The sequence below is a fragment of the Diadema antillarum genome, unplaced genomic scaffold (assembly GCF_040938485.1).
Source record: "Diadema antillarum isolate AM-2024a unplaced genomic scaffold, OU_Dant_1.0 seq00000102_RagTag, whole genome shotgun sequence".
NCBI lineage: Eukaryota > Metazoa > Echinodermata > Echinoidea > Diadematoida > Diadematidae > Diadema > Diadema antillarum.
In genome coordinates this window covers 741,605-761,889 of record NW_027271189.1, presented here as the reverse complement: position 1 = coordinate 761,889, position 20,285 = coordinate 741,605, and the positions used below count along the sequence as shown (strand labels likewise).

The window sequence follows — 20,285 nt, the reverse complement described above, 5'->3', positions numbered from 1 at the left end:
TGAATTGTGTTATTGCCATTTTGTTTTTAAAATAGATATAACAATGTACCGGTACATGTGATATTACTCTAATTCGTTTTGGCCACAGATACGCCCGTACATGATTGTTTAAACACTTGAATGCACAGAGGATGTGATGCCCAGTGCAATATACTTGTTGTTCAACCCAGGCAATATACTGAAACATGATGCAATATGGTGAGGGGAAAGTGCAAATAACATGAACTTGTGAAGTGTGCACTATAAATCATATAATTATGCGTACATGCCGACAGAACGAATTCATCAAAATGCAAAATAAAACAACAGGCAGGCTCATATATGGAAGTGTACAAAACTAAATGCACAAAATCATATCTTAATATTAAGTCCACAGTGACAGTCAAATCAGGCAGTTCATTAAGTGTATGTTCTCGTATTTAAATATTTAAAGAAATTGTATCATGTTAATAAAAAATGAATGGAAATTGGTCATAACTTTCTGAACAAAGGTTCCAACTACAGACTTTTTTTAGACCACTAACATTCCTGATAATTTGCGGTATTCTAGCTTATTGACAGATTATCAATATAATTTGTTTTGTTTTATCTTTTTTCGTCTGCATTTTATGCAGCTGCATAAGGTATCTGATATGCTTCCAAAGACAGAAAATGTACACTGATAGTGAAATCAATTGAAATCACCCCCCCCCCCCCCCCCATCATTTTCTTTGTGTAAACATAGCCTGGCAATGAAGCGCAGACATTTCATCTTATAGAGCTCATCAAATCAAGAAAATTTATGTTCTGTGTTTTACAATTCTCATACATGAAGAAATGGGAACTGCCAAATGTCACTCATTATTACAATAACCCTATACCTTGATAATCACCAAAAGACATACAAATATGAATCATCATCCAGTTCTCACGTAATAAGAATTTTCCCCCCTATTTCTCTTCTGCAGAATTGCTGTCACAGAGTGGACTTTAAACAAAAAGCCTAAGGGTAGTTATCTTGTTAGCAAACCTTCCCAGGAAACATAAAACTATATCAGTTTTGGGATGTTATTCAGCATCAGTGTGCATACCATAATTGTCCTTTGTTTTCCATTCTATGTCCACAAGAATTCAAGATATCCCTGATATCATTTCTAAACTGACTCATAGTGAAATGACTACAAAAATACAAACAGCTGATTTTCTGTAACAATGACCATCAACCACTGTTAGATATCAAAGAACATACCGTTTCCATTAACAGGAATGTGAAAGAAAATTTTTCAGATTTTGACACTTTAAAATAGACAGTAGTAGGAGGTGAATTTGACGATCATGAACACTACTCCAAACAGGTCCTCATCACGACTCACAATTTTGCCTTTCACTTTGCTCCAAGAAATGGCTGTTGTACCTGGGTTACCTATTCAAGTCCAAGGTATTGCATAAGGCAAGTAGTGAATGTTCTTTGTTTGTGTAATGGAACAAGTTTTGCATTTTGTAAGTGATAAGATTTTCTTTTCTACTTCTTGAAGAGAGCATCTCCTCCCCAACCTTGTGAGAAATCTATTAATAAAATCAACAAATTAATGACTTTGTTCGATCCTTTTGAGGTAGTTTTACATATTTACCTCCATGTGATATTGGGAAGGTTTGCAAACAAGAATCACCACATTTTGCGGGAGGACATGACAAAAAAAAAAAATGAGAAAAAAAAATATGAAATGAAAACAAAAATATGACACGAAATCAAAGGATGAACCAAAAACGAAAAGCATGCAAACCTTGACTGCTAAGGGAGTGGTTAGAGCGAGATATTCTGGAGGCAAGCATCTCCAGGTAGCTGGCAGGCACCCAGCCCTGTTCTCCGGTGGTATGCTTACGCACCAGCCACCAGCCTGCCGTACCGACCTTCTCGACATCGACGACCTCGCCTTCCTGAACGGCCAGCTCTCCGGGCTCCACCACGTTATACTCGGCTAACACCACGTACTGGTTCATGTCCACAGGCTGGGTGGGGGGGGGGGGGGGAGGGAGACACACATCAATGACTTTCAAATTACAACAGCAGTGATTTGCCCACACTCAAATTCAAAATGTTGCATGTTTGCCTCACTTTAATCAAGTTAACAAAGACCCAATATCAGAATCAGTTGATAAACATGAGGATTATTGTAGTTTTCATTCAAACAATGTGGAAGAAAGTAATCATTTCAAGGAATAATACATGATCTATTTATTAATGATAAATATATCCTCATCAAATCATTTTATTCAATACTTTGCACTTGAAATAACAATAGGGAGGATTTCAGATAGTGTACTTAAACATTGTTTGCAGGCTTATGTGGGGCCAGCTTAAATATGACAGCCACCATATTATCACAATCCTCTACTTTTTCTGATTTAGAAGGTTTATAAGACTGCTACAACATGTCATATCACAAAGTCAAAGAAAACAATATGTTTACATGGATTTAGAAGGTTCCTACAATTACGCTGGCATGAATATTAAAAAACAAAAACAATGTACTATATGACTCATTATTTGATGACATCAATTTGACACTGATCTATAGAGTTACTTGTGCTTTCAATGAAAGTCTTGTGAAGTAAAGGTCAGCCGACACTTATATGGTCTCAGTGGAGAACTATTTCCTACAGTGTAGCTAGAAGCTAACTGACATAGCTGAACTCTACTCTACCATTTCAAATCCTTGGTTAACTCGATACAAGTCCTAAATAGTTATCCTCTAAGACATCTTCTATAGAAAAGGCTAAAATCTGGTCATTATGGGTACACCAAGTGTAGTTCAGTCAGAGACTGGCCGCATACAGAGTCCCTGGACCTAATTGAGCTGGATACTGCTTCAGGCCCAGTCCTGGACCAAAGTCCATCCACAGGCTGCTCTCATACCAGGTCCTGGGCCTAGACCAGGCAGAGGCTGCTCTTGTACCTTGTCTTGGACCTACAAAATGTAGCCCAGCTACAATAATGTAGAGACTACTCTGATACCTGGTCCAGGACTTATTCAAGCTGGAGGCTACTTTCGTTGAAAGATCTTAAGACTGAATCCAGTAAGAGACTGCTTTCATGTCTGGTCCTGGGCCCATTCCAGCAAGAGAAGTTGTGGACCAAGTCCAGTAACAGACTGCTCTTATTCAAAGTCCTGGACTTAGTCCAGACACAGATTGTTCTTATTAAAGGTCCAGGACCTAGTCCTTTCACAGACTGCACTTATTCAAGGTCCTGGACTTAGTCCAGTCACAGACTGTTCTTATTCAAGATTCTGGATTTAGTCCAGTCACATCAGGCAGCTCTTATTCAAGGTCCTGGACCTAGTCCAGTCACAAACTGCTCCTAATCAAGTCCTGGACTTAGTCCAGTCACAGGCAGCTTGTATTCAAGGTCTAGGACCTAGTCCAGTCACAGACTGCTCTCATTCAAGGGCCTGGACTTAGTCCAGTCACAGACTGTTCCTATTCAAGATCCTGGATTTACATGTATAGTCCAGTCACAGGCAGCTTTTAGTCAAGGTCCTGGATCTAGTCCAGTCACAGACTGCACTCGTACCTCTGACATGACATCTCTGTCTAGAAGCTCATCCTCAGAGTCTGTGAAATCTCCGCTGGCCCAGTCCTCTGAGTACTCCTCCTCGTTCTCCATAGAGGGCTCACTGGTCAGCGAAGGGTTGGCACTGCCTGCAGACGACGAATCACTCGTTGGGGAGGGCATGGGCAGGCCATTGTTGTTGGCTGCATTGGTATTTGTCTCCAAGTGGCTGTTTTCTATGACAGGCTTCTGTGAGGCTGAAATTTTCCTCCCTTAATAGAGAAAAAAAAATGAGTCATAACTACTGAAATGTGTAAAACATACTTAATCTAAGTATCAGCATTTATTTGAGAAAATAACAAGTAGCATTCATATTACAAAATAGTCAAGATATTTTTGAGAGACTGGACATTCAAGTAAGTGGGAATTACTGGTAAATGTTTGGGTATTTTTTTCAATTTTTAGGCATGTAATATGAAAGCCAGAAATTTTAGAAAGGTGAGGAGCTTGTACCATTATTGCTTTCCTCTTATATCTTGGTCAAAGGTAAAGGTCATTTTTTTTTTACTGGTTGACAAACTGCGTTGCAAATCATGCTGCAAATAACAGAAACATATTTCTTTGTTTGAATCTGAGGGCGAGCTCATACGCCAAGGTGTGGTAATCGGGAGTCAATGGGTCAAGGTGAGCATGAGAGGATTTCTTACCAGTCTGTTCTCTGATTGCTAGTAAAGCTTGTCTGACTGCCTTGATCCACGCAATCTTGTCTCCTTCTGATGGAGCCTATAAACAAATCAATCAAGAAATGAAAACAAAAAGGCACGAAAATTATTGCGGTAATGCTCTGATTCACAGAAAAACATCAATTAAAAAGATACCCACATGAACACAAGCCACTAATGAATTGTGAAACTTGTAAAGTGTAAATTCTATTCTTGACCTCCGTACAGTATTTCAAGGTAAAGCAACTATAACAATGAACATTTTTTTTTTGGTTTCGTCCACCGAGATCAGATTCAGATTCATTTATTGTCCATATAGGAATTTTTGTTGCTGTTGGCATATACACATAATAGGAATATCTACATACATAAATACATACAGTGTATATACAAACATAAATACAAATATTCATGTACATGAACACAATCATAAAAAACATAATTTACACTCACAATACAGTAAGCACATACATTATTACCAACTTATGATTTATTATCTTGGTCTCACTGCACGCATCTTTTCATTCTTGTGTTGTGATAACCTGTATAAACGTGTTACATGTGTAGCTCCCAAGCTATCTTACTTGTGACCTTTTGACCTTTTGACAATGACTTGCAAAATTTGCATGGATGTGGTCTTGTTCATAATCATCACAAATGCAGTTCGGATCCAGGATGGTCCCCAATAACGGGGGTGGCTGGATTTTCTAATACCTCACTCAAACAGCAGCCTCTCTCACACCTTCTCGCCATCTCATCCAATTTTGTGGAGGCTCCCTCCTCAAGCCAACCTTCCCAAGCTCCTCTTCCACCTGGATCTTCCAAGTCATCTTCTGTCATCCTCGCTTTTGTGGCTCACTTGGTTTAACCTCTAGCCCTCTCCTTATAACACAATCATCATCCTTCTTCAACACATGCCCCTATCACCGCACTTCACTCACCCTTGCCAGCTGTTCCCACTGATTCCTTCAACCCTGGCATCTTAATCATGTCCTTATTCTGAATGTTTTATCCATCAGTTTCACACCAACATCATTCTCACTGAGGTGTGAGTTTTCTTCAATTTGTCCCCCTCTATGAATGCAATTTCTCAGATCGCAACTGCTCATCTGTAATTTAACAAACTTGTCGGAAAAAGGAACCATGGGACTTGAACCTGTCATCTACTGCTTTCCGGGCAGCGGCACTACCACCAGGCTGTCCCTGGTTGCTGGTAGTGACATGATGAACTTGGAACAATTACCAAAGCTCAGAAATTCCCATATTGTTTTGTTAAGCAGTCCAAGGTGGACAAGGTATTAATGCATTAATGCCTTCACGCCTCTGCTTAATAATCTCTTGCTATCATTTTCACTATCGCTCTATTCTCAGCCCTTCTCAAATATGATGCAATACCACAAGATCGTCTCCTCCCTTTTCAAACTATTGTAATTTATTTCCCGTTCCTTTCTTCTTGTTTCATGATTTACGGACATAGTATGATAACTTACACATATTTCTGCTTGATGTTATGTCGATATTATATCCTTCACTTTTAGTTTTCATGCTTTTAGGCATTGAATTTATTTTCCCGCTTCTACATTTTTACTTCCTTGCCCTCTCTTCTCCATCTTGCCATACTCGATCTTACACGTACAAATCTCATTTCCTGTAGTACAATACTCTCACATATGCCATTATTGATGCTCAGGTTTGATGTGTATTAATATCACACATTTTATTCTCATGTAGGCTTATATTATCAGTGTTATTTTAATTTCATCTATGAGTTTGATGTAAAGCAACTGTTTTGCAGGATTTAGTACGAAATCCCATGATACTTAATAAAGATACATTTTTGATGGGCGATTTTAATATCGATCTCATGAAATGTAACTCCCAAAACAGTTCAAAAGAATTTATAGAAACAGTAATGTCTGCTTCGTTTTTACCATTAATCTCCAAGCCTACCCGTGTCGCCAGCCAATCGGCTACCCTCATAGACAACATTTTTTGTAATGTTTTTCCACTTCCTGAGTCTGGTATCGTCCTCTCAGACATCACTGACCATTTTCCTATATTTACTCAGGTACCAATTAAACTGATTAAACAAAATAATTATTACAAGCGTCGTAAGATTACTGCAGATAATCTTATAAGTCTTCAAAACAGTTTAAAAGAAATCGACTGGTCTTCTGTATACAACACTACCGATGTCAACTTGTCCTATGACTATTTCATATCTACTCGTACCTCCGAAATCGATAACCATATTCCCCTCCGTAACATAAAAAATAGATATAAGCAAATTCCAAGACTCCCGTGGATAACCCAGTCTATATTACGATCTATAAACAGGAAAAATAATTTGTTTTATAAATATAGATGTAATCCCACTGAAAAAAATAAGAAAAAATACGTTTCATACAAAAACACACTCACCAAATTATTACGTACGCAGAAGAAAATGTTTTATGTGAATCAGATAAGCAAATACAAAAATGATATTAAAAACACATGGAAAACATTAAAGAATGCTATGAATACATCTAACAATTCATCTAATATTTCTGAAATTCGGTGGGGCAATGCCTCCAGCAACACTCCCGCTGGCATGGCGGAAATTTTCAATGACTTTTTCTCTTCAATTGGGAAAAATTTTTCTCAAAATATTCCTCTTTCTAGTAAATCTTTTAATGATTTTTTAGATACACCTAACTCCAAAACTATATTTTTTGACCCAACATATAAAGAAGAAATAATAAAGATTGTTGCTAATTTGAAAGAAGGAAAAAGTCCTGGCCATGACGGAATTGACAACTATTTGATAAAAAACATAATTCCTCAAATAGTGGATCCCTTAGTACACATTATCAATTCATCGCTTACAACTGGCCATGTGCCAAATAGCATGAAAATTGCGAAAGTAATTCCTATTTACAAGAAAGGGGAGAAGGATGATGTCAATAACTATAGACCCATATCTCTATTATCTTCTATTTCTAAGATTCTTGAAAGAATAGTTTATATCAGGACAGTACGTTTTCTTAAAACCTGCGACATATTCTCAAACTTTCAATTTGGATTCAGGGAAAATCACAGCACAACACACGCACTACTTGCCCTCATCGACAAAGTCACACACGCACTCGACACACTTTCACACACAATAGGTATCTTCTTGGACTTCTCCAAGGCCTTTGACACGATTAACCACGGAATACTTCTCGCCAAACTGTCTCATTATGGAATACGTGGAAAGGCCTTGGAGTGGTTCACGAGTTACCTATCAGAAAGATCCCAATTTGTACATGTCAACGGCTTTGACTCTCAAAGTAAAACAATTGCATCTGGTGTTCCACAAGGGAGTTTATTAGGCCCATTGTTATTCATTATTTATACTAATGATTTTCATAGATCCTCGGAGAAACTATCATTCATATTATTCGCGGATGACTCTAACCTTTTTTTTTCTCACCCTGACCCAAACATTTTAATAAGAACAGTCAATGAAGAACTGAAAAAGGTTATACAATGGATATACGCAAATAAATTGTCATTAAATATTCAAAAAACAAAAGTTATGCTTTTTAGTAATTCTTTAAATAGCCTCCCAGGCAATATAATATTTGATACTACTCCCTTAGAAGAAGTTTCTTCCTTTAAATTTCTTGGTGTTTGCGTCGATAACAAGCTTTCATGGAGGAATCATATTGATAACATATGTAAAATTATATCACGTAACATTGGCGTAATGAATAGATTAAAATATTATCTTCCTTCATCTGCATTATTAACTCTTTATTCTAGTTTGATACTACCTTATTTAAACTACGGGATTCTTGCTTGGGGTAATACATGTCATATTACTTGATAAACTTCTTTTACTGCAAAAGAAAGCGCTTAGAATTGTTTTTAATTTACATACCCGAGAACATACAGATGCTTTGTTTTCTGACCATAAAATATTAAAAGTAAATGATTTGTATGTGTTTCAACTTGGCCAGTTTATGTTTAATTACAACAGTAACTTTTTACCTAAAATATTCCATGATTTATTTCATCGAAATAGTCATGTTCATAACTATCCCACGCGACGATCCGACGAATTTCATCTTCCATTAATGAGAACCGCACATGCCCAAAATACATTTCTTTATACCGGACCCAGACTTTGGAATAATTTAGATAATAGTTTAAAAGATTCCCCCAAATTTGTTACATTTAAATACAAACTCAGAAAATATTTACTTTCTACTCATAATCTTAGATAATTTAAATTGTTTTGATTCATGCTTGAGCCTTCACTTGTCCTGATGTCGCAGCACTTGGCGTGTTCTGTGTGCAGACTTCTCTTCTTTCTTCTCTCCTCTTCCTTTCCTGTCTCTTGTTCTTCGTAGACTTGTATTGTTACCGTCTTCTCTCCTCTCGGTACTGTCGCGCGTCTTACAGTGTATACGTGTGGGTAATCGAATGTGTTTACGAACGTGTTGTCCTTGTCATATTTTCCCGGTACACGTGGTTCAGTGAGCAGTGTCCGGGCACTAGCATTGGTATTCTATATTTTTTCCCAACCGGTGTATCTCAAAATAATTACATGTATATTGTTATAGAATAGTATACAATTTACTCATTATTTGTCTAGCGATCCACGTCCGACAAGCTATGCTTTTTAGTGGATCACTATTTTCCATAATAGAATTTATTTTCCGTTCGCCCACGAAGTATTTAGTGTTTTCCTAAATATTGTACATGTTATATGTTGTTCTATAATATGTCTCGTATATATATTACATGAATCTTATGCAAACGTTTGAACAATATTTCATCACATGTATACTTTGTACTATGTTTTTTGATTTTCGATGATTGGAAATAAACTATGATTGAATTGAATTGAACCGTACCAGCGTTCGAGCTGCTAGATTGTTATCTTACATTTGCACAGTAAACCATACTGGATAGAATCGAATGATGCAAGTTAGAGACAATCACTTACCTGAAGGATGTACACTTCCACTCTGCCTCCAAGCCATAACTCAAACTTCTTCTTGTCACCCTTTACATGCTCTGTTAGTCCCAAGGTGGTGGTCTGATGGAAATAAAACAAATAACAGCAGACACAAAAACAAAAGTGGTATTAATTTTCCTGCTAAACTTACAACAAAATGTCTCAACCTGTTGAAGATGAGTCCCAAGTATACTCAGGCAAGTGTCTACGAGAAACATGTGTTGCAGCAAAATCAACCCGTCCTCAGCGGTTTAATGCTGTATTATAAAGCAAGTAGGAGAGGAAGATGAGTTCCAGTAAAGAAATCAGAATAAAGAACCCAAGCATTTGAGAAGGTTTAAGAGTTAGTGTTATGCACAGACCCAACGAAAGCATCCTTGATCTGCTGTACTTCATCATCATAAGCAAATCCTGAATCAATTAAGACACCCATGGGTGCACAACCACAATTTCAAGGTTTCAAACTGAGAATCAGATTTTACAATTACCAAAACGAAAAGATCTTAAAGATTAGTTGATACGACAGACAAAAACTGCTGTATCATGCCAAGGAAATAATCTTGACAAGATATAATGTCATAGTGAAGGGTGACACAATAAGCGGTGTTAAATGAATATTACTGAAGTACAGTGTTGAGGAGAGAGAAAAGTACTGAAGCTTTTTACATACTGCAATACTGTTTTTGTAGGCGTAGAACGTCTTGTCACGGATGTCCCCTCTCCTTTTGCAGAAGAGAACGGCCTTCTCGTAGAGGAAGACATGGCGCTGCATGCGCTTCTGCCGGATGTCTTTCAGGTTGTGTCGGCTCTTGTGCTCCGTCCACATGTGGAGGGGACCCTGCATCATTAGCTTGCCAAGGTCTGACAGCTTACCCTGGATACAGGAGGTGGGATGTCAGAGGAAGGGTGGGATGGAGAGGGGAGCAGCAGGGGGAAGGACGGGAGCAGGAGGAGGGCAGGAGGGGACAGGAGGAAAGCAGGACAGGGGAAGGAGGGGAACAGGAGGGGAGCAGACGAGGGGGAAGGACAAGATAAATGGCAGGAGAAAAAGGAATAAAGGAAAGAGAAGAAGGAGGAGAAGGAGGAGGAACATGAAGAGGAGGAAGAGGAAGGAGGAGGAGGATGGTAAGAGGCAAATGGGATAAACAGGGAAAGAGCAAATGAGGAAGACAGGTTGGAAAAGAGGATAAAAAAAGGAGCATAACAGGTGGGAAAATTGAAGGAAAATGGGAGGAGGAGGAGGAAGGGTATGAAAAGAAAAATGGAATTAACCGGAAAAACAGAAAGACGGAGAAGTGGAGAGATGGAGAAGGAGAAGGGAGAGAAAATAGGAAGAGATGGGAATAGGACATTTAGAACAGCAGGTGGTTATGGCCAGACAAAAACCACACAAATCTATTGCCGCTTCTCTAATTCATGCCATGTCACATGATACTCAGTTTTACAATAAAGGTAAATGACTGACACAGCCACCCGTCTATATCATGACATGCCCATGAAACATGTCTGACAACTGATTAATGTTCATAATGGCTGTCCAAATGAGCAAGATGAGAATGGCATTAGGAAATTAAATCTGTACCTTTCCAAATTCACGGTCTTGATTCCGTGTGTATTCCTTGTAAAGGTGTGAAAAATTAGGAGACTGTCTCTACTTACTGCATTAACTGACAAGGTGCTCTTCATTAACCCTCATTACTTTCCTGTCCATAGGTTTGTGTGTGACATTTGTGTGCATTTGACTAATTTGGCACAGAAAGGGTTAAAATAAACACACACCAATTGTTCAGTGTTTTCCAGTAATAACAAAAATATGACAAAAATCATGGGCATACATACTGTGGTAAGATTCAAACCTACAACCTCCTGATTGCGAAATAGACAGTATATCCACTTGAGGATATTTGCAGATGTATATTTACTCTGATTAACCCATTAGTTACTGAACTGCCCAAAACTGCCCGACTTATTACTCCCTAAAACACCTCAAATCACCCGTCTCACTACTCCCGAAACCGCCCGTCCGCTTTTTTTGGAGTAGTTTTATGTTTTATCATTTTTACAGCTTTCATACTGAAAATATAAGTACATGTACTTATTTAGAGAGAGGTCAAAGGTCAACAAAAGCATGTCAGAATTACTTCTGTGACACACCAGTTTCTTGGCAAAGTCTAAATACGCTTTCAAATAAACATAACTTATATAAGACAAAATTAAGCATGCAGTGAGCTATTTTGCACAATGCAGAAAGTTGTCGAAATGAGAGCAATATTGCTGTACCTTCTAGGGAACAATAGCCCATTATGAATGGAATCTTCAGTTTCTAAAGGGTTAAGGGCAGCGTGTCAATCAATTGCACTATTAAGACAACTCGACGCAAGAATCATTAGTTCAAAAGTTTGACTTACATCGTAACCTGTGATAGCCACTTGATGCATGGAGTCATTGACATATTTGAGTACTGTTAGCATGCAGTCCAGTGCAGCTTGCAAGTCTTCCGCTCCTTTCTCTAACGACGAATATCTCAACATCTCCTGTACACAGGCAAGACACCGGAAAGATAGTGTGGATGAAATGATGTAGCTGCTCCACAAAAATATCAGATTCAGTTACACATACAACTGCATGAGTATAGTAAATAGCTTGCAACCTTTGATTGTTGCATTCAGGTACATCCAAGTAACTGCAAACAACAAGACACAATCATACACTCATTCCACGGTATGAATATATGCAAGAATATATACCTCATCTCAGAAATATTTGTTTTTCACTTGAACACATTTATCTTTAGAAAGCTGGGCTCCTTGCATTGTCATCTTTTTTTTTTTTTTTTTTTTTTGAGCACCAGTAATTGATTTTCTTTCTTTTTACATAATCTTACACATAGAAAATTTTTAGTGTAACAATTTTGTAGAAATTTATCTCTAAACACATTTATGGTAACATCATGATGACTGATAACAGGACTCAAGGAAAAAAATCACAGAATAAAATGACTTACAGTGTTCTACTATTAAGCGTCAGCATTTTTTTGTTTCCTCATTTGTTTTAGTGTTCGTCTTTTCAAGAATACCTTTAGAAGAAGCTGATACTTGGTTATCCTTTGGACTGGTTTCAGGAGGTATGCACTGAGGGGTAACTTGTGACCCAGCAGCTTCTGACATTCCTGGGAAAAGGAAATATGATGCAACAGACAGACAGAGACAGACAGACAGAGAGGCAGACAGACAGACACACGGACAGACAAAGAAAGAGAGAGAGAGATAGAATGAGAGAGACAGGATAGAGGAAAAATAGAAGGAGCCACTCAGAAGTAAACAGATAGACAGCATCAAAGAAAGAAAGATAAAAGATATGTAGACATAGTGAGAAGATATATACAGAGAGAGATTAATAGATTGACGGATGCAAAAACAGATAGATAGATAGATAGATATTGTAGATAGATAGGTAGATAGATAGATAGATATTGTAGATAGATAGGTAGATAGATAGATAGATATTGTAGATAGATAGGTAGATAGATAGGTAGATAGATAGATAGATAGATAGATAGATAGAAAGATATATATAGGTAGATAGATAAGTATATAGATAGACAGATACACAGACAGATAGATAGATGGATAGATAAGTAGATAGATAGATAGATAGATAGATAGATAGATAGATGGATGGATAGATGGATAGATAGATAGATAGATAGACAGATAGATAGACAGATAGATAGATAGATAGATAGATAAATAGATAGATAGATAGATATGCACAGAGGGAGAGGGAGAAAGTGGAGCCAGGTCATTGACAACAGAGAGATGGAGAGGGAGAGAGAGAGAGAGAAAAAATATAAACATGTCATCAATGGAAGCATACTCATCACAAAGGGAACAAACAGGTTCATCAAAACAATTCGATTGATTAATGGCACATGTTTTGACATCCAGTTTCTACATGTAACAACTACTTTGACAAGGTAATACGTGTATCACAGAGACTATTTTTTTTAAAGGATATTTTAAATCAACAGTAGAATTTTAACAAATTTCATGAGAGAAGTGACTTACTTGAAAGAAAGTGTTGTTCTGTCCACATTCTCTCCTAAGAAGCTCAGACCTGGGCTTGTTTTGGCAATAGTGGCTGTACAGACTGTCCAGTTCATCTTTCTGATAGGGTGAAGCAGGAAAGTGGCCAAAAGGAAAAACAAAAGTCATCAAAACTAGTCCAAGATAAGTACAATTATAATGATATCTAGTGTCATTCTAGTACATGGCATCTTTTATGGAGATCAATTCTTTACCATGATTTTCACTGTCATCTACAATACATATATGAAGAAGAAGTGCACAGAAACAATTTCAATCAAATTTGTTCTAAAATCCAGGGGTACTGCACATATTTCTCATCATGTTTCACTTTCACACCAAGAAGAGCCAAATCTACTGAACATGGCATGATCACATATTTGCCAACTTTAAAAACTAAGAATAGGGACAATTTGGAGTACCAGGGGGGGTTCATAAAGCTGTTCGTAAAGTTACGAACAACTTACGAGCGACTGGCGATCAGTTGCGATGTGCTATACTTACTAGAATTTCAATAATTCACCACAAGAACTGATCACCAGTCGCTCGTTAGTTGTTCGTAACTTTACGAACAACTTTATGAAACAGGGCCCAGTACTATGTTTAAGAAACAGGGACACTCTTGAATTTCCCATGCATTATTACATGCAGAAAACAAAAATAGGAACAGATTTAAATAAACAGTTCAAAGATGGCATTCTAGACTGCAAAAAATAGGGGTTGTCCCTATCAGATAGGGACAATTGGCAAGTACGTAATAAGTGGCAAAAAAAAATCAATTTACTTCATTCAAACAAAAATATATGTAATACAGAACATAATTACAAAGTACAAATTTAACAAAGAAAAGTACTCACCATATCTACAAAGCACTTTCCAACCAGAGTTGGGGTATTTCTGTAATTTTCCAGCTCGACAAGAAATTTGCTGTGGAAAATGCGAAACAAATTGCACTAATTATAATCAACAAAAGATAGGGCTTTTATCACCTGAGTTACACTCATTCCTACTCTATCATCAATATTTGTTCTCAGTGCAAACCTGCAAAAATTCCAGTTCCAAATCATCTTTATCATTCAGAGACATTGCAGAGATTATTTGGTGATTTTCATGATATAATACAAAATGAAACATAACCTCATCTTTCACTGAAAGGATGACAACTCAAATGGAATTTCAAGATTAAACTGATACATATCTTGAAGAGTGAATTACCACTTGTAAGAAACTGAGACCAGTATCCCTGCTGTCACCTTTCTCCTATTTCCTGAATCATCTTCATCATCATCATCATTAAGATCACTATCATCATCATCACCATCATCATCAATACCATCATCATCATTACCACCACCATCACCATCATCACCCTTTTCCTTCAGTACCAAAGCTACAAACGTTATAAGGACATTCTCTGTTCTCTTTCATCTCCACAAATAAGTCATTTATCCATTTCACAGAAGAGCAACAACATCATCATCCGCCAAACCTTTTGTGGAAGTTGTAGAGTTGCTCCCAGTTGGCGAAGAGCACATCTGCCTTGCCCTTCAGTGAGGTGGGAATGTGATCAGCGAAGTCCGGGTTGTCCATCTCCTTGATGTAACCAGTCAGCACCGCCTCCAGCTCCTTCACGTAGATCTTCTCCGTCTCAATCAGCTCCTTGATGACATGCCTGTAGTCATGGCAACACGTTAAGAGTATTCAAGATAAGAAACATAAATTGCTGTTGATATTGTTTTTGCTGTTTTTCCCTAAACCCGTTGAAGATGAGCTGATTCTGCTATAAGACACATTTCCCACATGCACCTGCCCGAGTATTCTTGGGACTCATCTTCAACAGGTTAAAACATGGTTCTGATGGAAATGGCACTTCCAGTCAAGGTAGCCTCAAGAAAAACAATCAACTAAACCTGCCCCTTCTCATGAGATATTCTTTGTTCATTTTTGGATTTCTATCAAATCTTATCCATGTTGGCAGTCATTGAAGGAGGTTTTCATCTAGTGAATGTTGGAATGCCAGGACTCTACAACATCATTGTGAAGAGAGATGCATTCACTAGAGATGGAGCAAGACAACAAAAGAACAAACAAACACACAAACAAACAAAGACAAGGCCACCTCATGCATATCATTACTAAGGTGCAGTAGTTCAGCCTTAATACTGTCTTCACCAATATGCAGGACAAATAAAAAAAAAAACAAAACCTACAAGGAAATCATACATGCATGTAGCAGCATTAGGAACCAACTCGGCAGCAAAAGATAAATTTCTGACATAAGGCTTGTGTGTACGACAGCCACAGAAGGCTGATTTCCTCTTCTTCTTTTTTTAGTGCTTAATGAAATGTTTCATGAGCATCAAACAATAAATGCTGGCAGAAAAACCTTACAATACAAATAAGATTGCTCCCTTGCTTTGGTTTGTACAGTTGCAAACATAAATAAACTTAACTTGCTAACCACTGGCTGCAAAAGAGGGTATGCTCAAAAAGGATAAGACAAGCATTATGCTAAACTTGTAAGCATGGAAACTGGTATGCAGAATTAGGTCAAAAAGCACACGAAATAAGACCTGCCATCATCTGTAAAACCATGCTGTGTCTACATTGAAATATACAATACATGCATGGCAAACTTTGCATTCTTTACATCAGAACGGGACAAGCTACTGTTGATAAAACCGCTCTCCTTATTTAATGGTTTCCGTAAAGACATCTGATCACAAACCTAAAAAAAAAAGAGGGAAAAAATATATCTATCTACAAATGCATGCAGAAATGTAATGTTCCAAGTTTGAAAAAATGAAAACAAATATATCTTAAAGTTTCTGCATACTCTGCCTTCTTGTGATATTAGGTCATGTATTGAATACATGCTCATGAATATTCATAACATTTTGATCACATGACAGCAGGCTTCCGCATGATTTCGTCACATGATATGATCACATGATTCCAGCGTGCCTGAGGCATGCACATACAGGACTGACCTCAGCTTAAACTGAGCAAGTGACCTAAAGGAGTTCGAGTTGTTCTTCTCAAGCACGAACTGATGAAAGTTGTTGTCGGGGTGATGTGCGAGCGTCTTTGGACACACCCCCATTTTCATGAGGAATCTAAGTGGACAACGGTCGGGGCAGACAAGGAAGGATGAGGACAAGTCGTAGGAAATAACACACAGAGAATATTTTCTGCTTTCCTTTTTTTCACTGGTAATTTACAATAACACAAAGACACTCAAACAACTTCACACATACATGTACATGCATCACGCGTACACTATCTCTCATGCCAGTATGTATTGCCAATTCATTTGTAGGACGGCTACTTTCGAAGACATCACACATAACTTGTATATTACTTAACTTTAGCGAATGGTTTAGTTCTACATAAATTAAAGTCAACATCAGGTGTGGTTCCTACTTTGTTTGAAGTTGGTAACACTTGAAAGATAAAATAAATCAATCTTGGTTACATGAGTCTTTGGCTAAAGCAAGGATCCTTGCAAATAAATAATTGTGACAGAGATATAATGATCTGCTCTCTGTTGTGCATTCTTGAAAGCTGGTTTTGTGAAATGCCATGATCCAGAGAGCAGTCACAGCCCATTACGATGTAACTATATGAAGAGTTTGTTTGCAAAAACCGATAAGTCCATTTTTGAAGATTTTGAAGTACGGTCTCTGTCATAAAGTACAAGATAATACCATTTAAATGATATATTGCTCACTACATATAAAGGTACATTTTTGAAGTTATGGTCAAAAGAAGCAAACATTTTCTTATTATTCTCTTTATTTTTCTTGACCTTTAATCGCAAATATCTCCATTTGTCAAATATGGACTTACCGGTTTTTGCGAACAAACTCTTCATATATCCAATACCTTCGTTTACTTTGACATTTGTTGTAGACCAAATTCAGGCTGTTCTTTTTGTGCTACATTGGAAGATGGTATTGACGATGAAACATTATTAGATGCAAGGTTTTGGGCTCTGTGTTGACATATTTAGAAAACATAACTTGACAATGGCATTTCCCATCCACACCTTTGCAATTAACAAACAGCAACACTGTTGCCATGGCGATGCTCCCACAATTCCTACCTGCGCTTGTAGCTGAGTGAGTTACAGTCTGTCTCGTCCTGGAACTCATTGTCGCTGCCGTAGCAGATGGTTTGCGACTCGTCACGGATGATTTCAATTTTACGGTCCAACTGAGAAATTTACGAATGAGAATTGAATTCAAGATGAGAACCTGACAAAGTCACCATGTCTGCAAAAACTTGGCAGACTGTTAGGAAATGGATGTATCCATGGCAACTTAAATCAAATTTGTACATGCAAAACTGAACATAAGTCCCTCGATTTTCCCACTTTAAAACATCATGCAATAATGTAAAGAGGGGGAGGGGCATTGCAAATAAAACAGACAGAGAAAGAAAAAGGAGGTGCATAAAAGATCCTATGCCTGTGAAGACGTAGAGGTAAGTAAACTATGAAGTTTTTGTCATGAAATGGGTAAGACTTAAAGAAAAAGATTGACAAATGAAAGTAGAGTTATGCTAATAACAGTCTTCAGGGAACCCTTTGAAATAAACTATTACTTTATAAAGAATGTTTTTAAACCCATTGAGCATAAGCTGATTTTGCTGCAACATGCAGATTTCCCTTCAACACGCGTTTCCCATAGACACCTGCCCCAAAATACTCGGGACTCATCTTCAACGGCATAATAACCACTGCTTCATTTTGTTTCACTTAATATTTCACCAAGAAAACCTTTGATCCACTCCTTTAAAATTATTTCATCAGCAGTGAAATGTTTAAAGACACAAGGGAAGGGGCACAAACTTGTCTCTGGGGCTTTAAATTAATGGCTACTGACCTAGAGCTTCACAAACACCAAGACTAGACAGACTACCCTGGCTGACTTTGACCCTTTGTATGCTTGGCCTCTCACTTTTATTTCTTTATGACATCACAGTGATGCTATGATGACATCATCATCATCTACACAAAATGATTTTGTTTGAGAGATTTTAAAGCTAATCTGCGGGCAAATCATGCCATCTGTTGCAGCCATCATCTCTGGCCCGCCTGCCCCAGATAGATGGATCGCAGGAAAATCTTCATTATGAATTCTCAGGTAGTGAGAGAAAAAGGTATCATCACATGGTTTGTCGCCCTCGTGAGGCCAGTGCAGGTACAGGGTTGTACTTTCCACCCCCATCAACGCCTTGCATTATTACAGAGGATATACAGTGAGCCACTCTCTCTTTTACTGCCAACTTTCTCGTCTTACAGGAGACTGGAATAGACCTGATTCTGAGTCACTTGGCAATAAAAACTTGATAGCATCTATCACGGCTTGTATCCTTTCCTTCCCATGATGCACTGTCCCCCTGTGTTTTAAAAAAAGAGAGAAAAAATTGTGAGGTCTCCGAGTAGAGAGTAAGTGTATGCGAGAGACCTGCTCTTTTCCTCTTTGTTTGCAAACTCTTCAAAGTTGGCCTTCCCTTCGTCAAAGAATGATTACATTCTTCCTTCTCCATAGGCAAGCTGTTCACTGTTTTTTGTCTTTGCTTTGGTTGTGTAAATCTTTATGAGTCTGCGATTTCATGTTTTTTTTTTCTCGCGTCTTGAGTTTGATGACTAGTGACACCAGGTAGCGGTGCAATTCTCGATACACTACTACTAAACTACCATTAACAAGCCAACATATCTCTGAGTTAATTCCTCCCAGAACTTGTGCTTCTCACATAGTGCCATAATCCTGGCATAATAACAGAATGTCTCTATGTGATAATCAAATCTGTTTTCCAGAGAATGAGTTTGAACAATGCCCTCTCAGGTTATCAATGAACTAAATTTAAGTTGGGTCAAATTTTTTCATTTTCGCTAAAATGATAGACACTGCATCATTGATTGCATAAAACATATTTCTACATCAGCAGGTCTACCATCTTTACTTTCTCTGCAGAATTCATTAACATGTATATCTTTGATGAGGTTGGAAGGGGTTCAGGGGAGCTGTGTGATTTCAGACTATCTAATTATAAACCACAAAGTTGTATGATCTGGTCTATAAATACAATAATAGATTTCACCCTGAAAAAATTGGTCATTTAAATATTCTTTAAAGGCTTCAAACGATTTGCAACTAAAAATCGCTAAGCATTTACGTCACATTGTAGACATGTCCTGAAGCATGCAACTCGATTTGACGTTTGTGGGCTTAGTTGGTGGCATTATTGTCTTTCATATCCAAAGAATAGACCATAGGACTTGATATCAACTTATCTAGCTCCTTGCCTTTTCTGAACACTTCTTTCTCTCTCTCTCTCTCTCTCTCTTTCTGTAATCATCCATTAGAATTTATATCTGCACAAGGTCATATCTCCCCAGGTGATTTTAGTCACTCATTAAAATTAGTGACTTCCCTGGCAGACAAGAACAAGAAGAGTTATAGAAGATTGAATGCCGGGGGGGGGGGGGGGGGGGGGGGGGGACTTAAACTATCACTAAATATATATGATGTATAAATATATACTCTGATCCGTTATCAATATAGTAGTTGTCATGTAAACTGTGAACATTCACACACTCAATGGCAAAGGAGTTCTCTAGCATAGGGTTACACTATGTATAGCAAGTATGTTAATGTGCAAAACAGCGAGTGATGTCATTTCATGTTAAGAGAGGGAACTTCAATTGGATTACAAAACCTGATAAGCTTGAAAACATTACAAGAAAAATGAAGCAAAAACTGGTATGAAGTGTTCTTTAACACATATTTAGAGCAGACTAACTTCTGATGTTTAAAGAAGGTAGGACAAACTTATTACAGAAAAAAAATATACTAAAAATGAAACATTGTATCTTAGTGGCATCAAACCGACATGGTATTGCCATGCAGAGCAAACAAGTTCACTGTGGAAAATAAAACCAGAGATAA

General features: G+C 37.7%; 1 protein-coding gene across 3 annotated transcripts in view; it reads right to left on the bottom strand.

The window, feature by feature from the left end:
• LOC139726858 (guanine nucleotide exchange factor DBS-like) overlaps positions 1-20,285 on the bottom strand; it is a 198,950-nt gene that overhangs the window by 10,659 nt on the left and 168,006 nt on the right. Inside the window, exons 15-26 of one of the 3 annotated variants that reach the window (XM_071637853.1) lie at positions 17,435-17,544; positions 16,320-16,445; positions 14,819-15,001; positions 14,187-14,256; positions 13,312-13,410; positions 12,321-12,413; positions 11,653-11,778; positions 9,915-10,118; positions 9,233-9,325; positions 4,240-4,315; positions 3,554-3,804; positions 1,764-1,989 (exon numbers count right to left, since the gene is read on the bottom strand). In XM_071637853.1, coding sequence (XP_071493954.1) covers positions 1,764-1,989; positions 3,554-3,804; positions 4,240-4,315; positions 9,233-9,325; positions 9,915-10,118; positions 11,653-11,778; positions 12,321-12,413; positions 13,312-13,410; positions 14,187-14,256; positions 14,819-15,001; positions 16,320-16,445; positions 17,435-17,544 — 1,657 coding nt within the window. The remainder of the gene's footprint in view (positions 1-1,763; positions 1,990-3,553; positions 3,805-4,239; positions 4,316-9,232; positions 9,326-9,914; positions 10,119-11,652; positions 11,779-12,320; positions 12,414-13,311; positions 13,411-14,186; positions 14,257-14,818; positions 15,002-16,319; positions 16,446-17,434; positions 17,545-20,285) is intronic. The other 2 variants (XM_071637851.1, XM_071637852.1) reach the window with 2 other exon arrangements.